Consider the following 1,946-nt stretch of genomic DNA (forward strand, 5'->3'; position numbering starts at 1 on the left):
GTACCCTATAGCATTCTAAATGTCTGTAAAGTTCAAAGTTAGTGTTAAACATGTAAACATATACTTAAAAATCTAAGCTTCTACAGACATGTTCAATAAGGGCAACCTTATCATTAATGGATTTCAGGATGAAATTGTTTTTATCAAACTGAACTGTAGATGGCTATATGTTTTACTTTTTCTAAAATATCATCCAGCTCAAGAGTCTACGATTCTATGAGAGACCCTTTTGGAAGGTTTTTTTTGTTGTTGTTGTTGTTTTCCTGATGACTTAGTTGCCTGGGCAGCCTTCATATCGGTGGATTGATGGCAAGAGCATTTCTCTGGCTATGTGACATGGTTTTTTGAATCATCTCAACTTCTATTGCAGAAGGCAATTATGTTGTATGTTGTCTGATGTTAAGTCAATTTTATGTGAAATACTTTATATTGGAGTTTTTTATTTAATACAGTGAGAACTTAGACTTCACATAAATAATTACCCTTGCCAAAGTATATTGGCTTTTATATGAATGATTTACAATTTGATCTAGGATGTGTAGTTCATGGAGACAGGAAGTGGTTCTATTTATCTTTTTCTCCTCACAACATGGGAACCCAAAGATACTATTAATAATATTTGTAAGAGGAGGCAGACTGCCATGCCAGATCAGAACCTCATTAACTTTTTAAAATGTTTTTTAGGCAAAAGCTGACTGTATGTCCTGTCATCGATGGGGAAGACCACCTTCGTTTGTTAAACTTTCAACACAACTTTATAACTCGAATCCAAAATATTTCTAATCTACAGAGGCTAATATTCTTGGATTTATATGATAACCAGATTGAAGAAATTAGTGGGCTTTCTACTCTCAGATCCCTCCGTGTCCTTCTGTTGGGGAAAAACAGGTAATCTTTGTAAAGTGGTTTTTGTTTATTATAGTTAAGATTAATGTTGAGTCCTGTGGTGTTTGGATGGCAACTCAGAATTGAAAAAATAGTTAAGAGCTAATAGACTGAATTTTTTGAAAGATTATTTGAATGGATTAAGATTCAATCATAATTTTTTTTATGATATTCATTCTGACAGTTAGTCAAACCACATAACATTTATTGAGTGTGTATTTTGTTATTTCCATTGCTTTGCAGTGCTATATCTTATGTGGAAGTAAATTGCAGAGTTTGGCTTTTATGTTTTTTTGGATGTATTTTAAGCACGTGTGTTCACGTTAGGCATATGTATTTCACTAGCGATTCTTCTCAGAGCTGGATCGAAGGTGGACATTTTATAATTTGTGATTGTCAAATTACTGATTGATTTTTGTTCAGATGGTATTTTCAGTATGGATTTAAGATTACATCCTATATGAATGTCCCCAGTTCTTTTCATAAGGCTCTATTATGTAGTGTAGCTATACAATTCTTGACTGATTTCCTTGAGATTTGTTCATGACTTTTCTCTCCATTCTGCTTCCCTGGATAGCTTTTGCAATGCCTAGAAAGAAAGACTGTTTGGAAAAATCCAAAAATGATTTTTATATTATCAAAAGATGAAGTTTAGAAAAATGGTATTATACCCAAGCTTGGTTACTCTCCCCCTGCCTTACCCCACCCCCCAAGCATGGATCTTGAATTACCTCTTTATTCTCATTAACCAACAGTAATAAAAGATACTTTTTCCAAGATCATGTTCAAGAGTTCTAAGTTTTTATCTATTCTCTGGTGTTTCTTGCAAGTTCCTGTCGGTGTAGTCTATCACCTACTATTGGTTCGAGTGTTAAACTAAACATTATAGTAGCATGAGGGAATTGGGGGGAATTCTAGCATCATATAGTATTAAAGCTTGAAGTGATATCAGAGATCAGCTCTAATTTTACAGTTGGAGAAATAGAGATGTACAGTCACTTTTGCAAGATGGGACATATGAGGTCTGACGATTAGGTTTGCGAGCCCATCCTAGAAAAAGT

General features: G+C 34.1%; 1 protein-coding gene across 1 annotated transcript in view; it reads left to right on the plus strand.

The window, feature by feature from the left end:
* Positions 1-1,946, plus strand: part of LOC109393297 (leucine-rich repeat-containing protein 49-like) — a gene marked incomplete at its 3' end in the record, with an annotated part of 120,212 nt that overhangs the window by 11,592 nt on the left and 106,674 nt on the right. The window contains exon 7 of the mRNA XM_019662364.1: positions 685-888. Within this exon, the coding sequence (XP_019517909.1) occupies positions 685-888 (204 nt within the window). The remainder of the gene's footprint in view (positions 1-684; positions 889-1,946) is intronic.

Source organism: Hipposideros armiger, unplaced genomic scaffold (genome assembly GCF_001890085.2).
Source record: "Hipposideros armiger isolate ML-2016 unplaced genomic scaffold, ASM189008v1 scaffold_373, whole genome shotgun sequence".
NCBI lineage: Eukaryota > Metazoa > Chordata > Mammalia > Chiroptera > Hipposideridae > Hipposideros > Hipposideros armiger.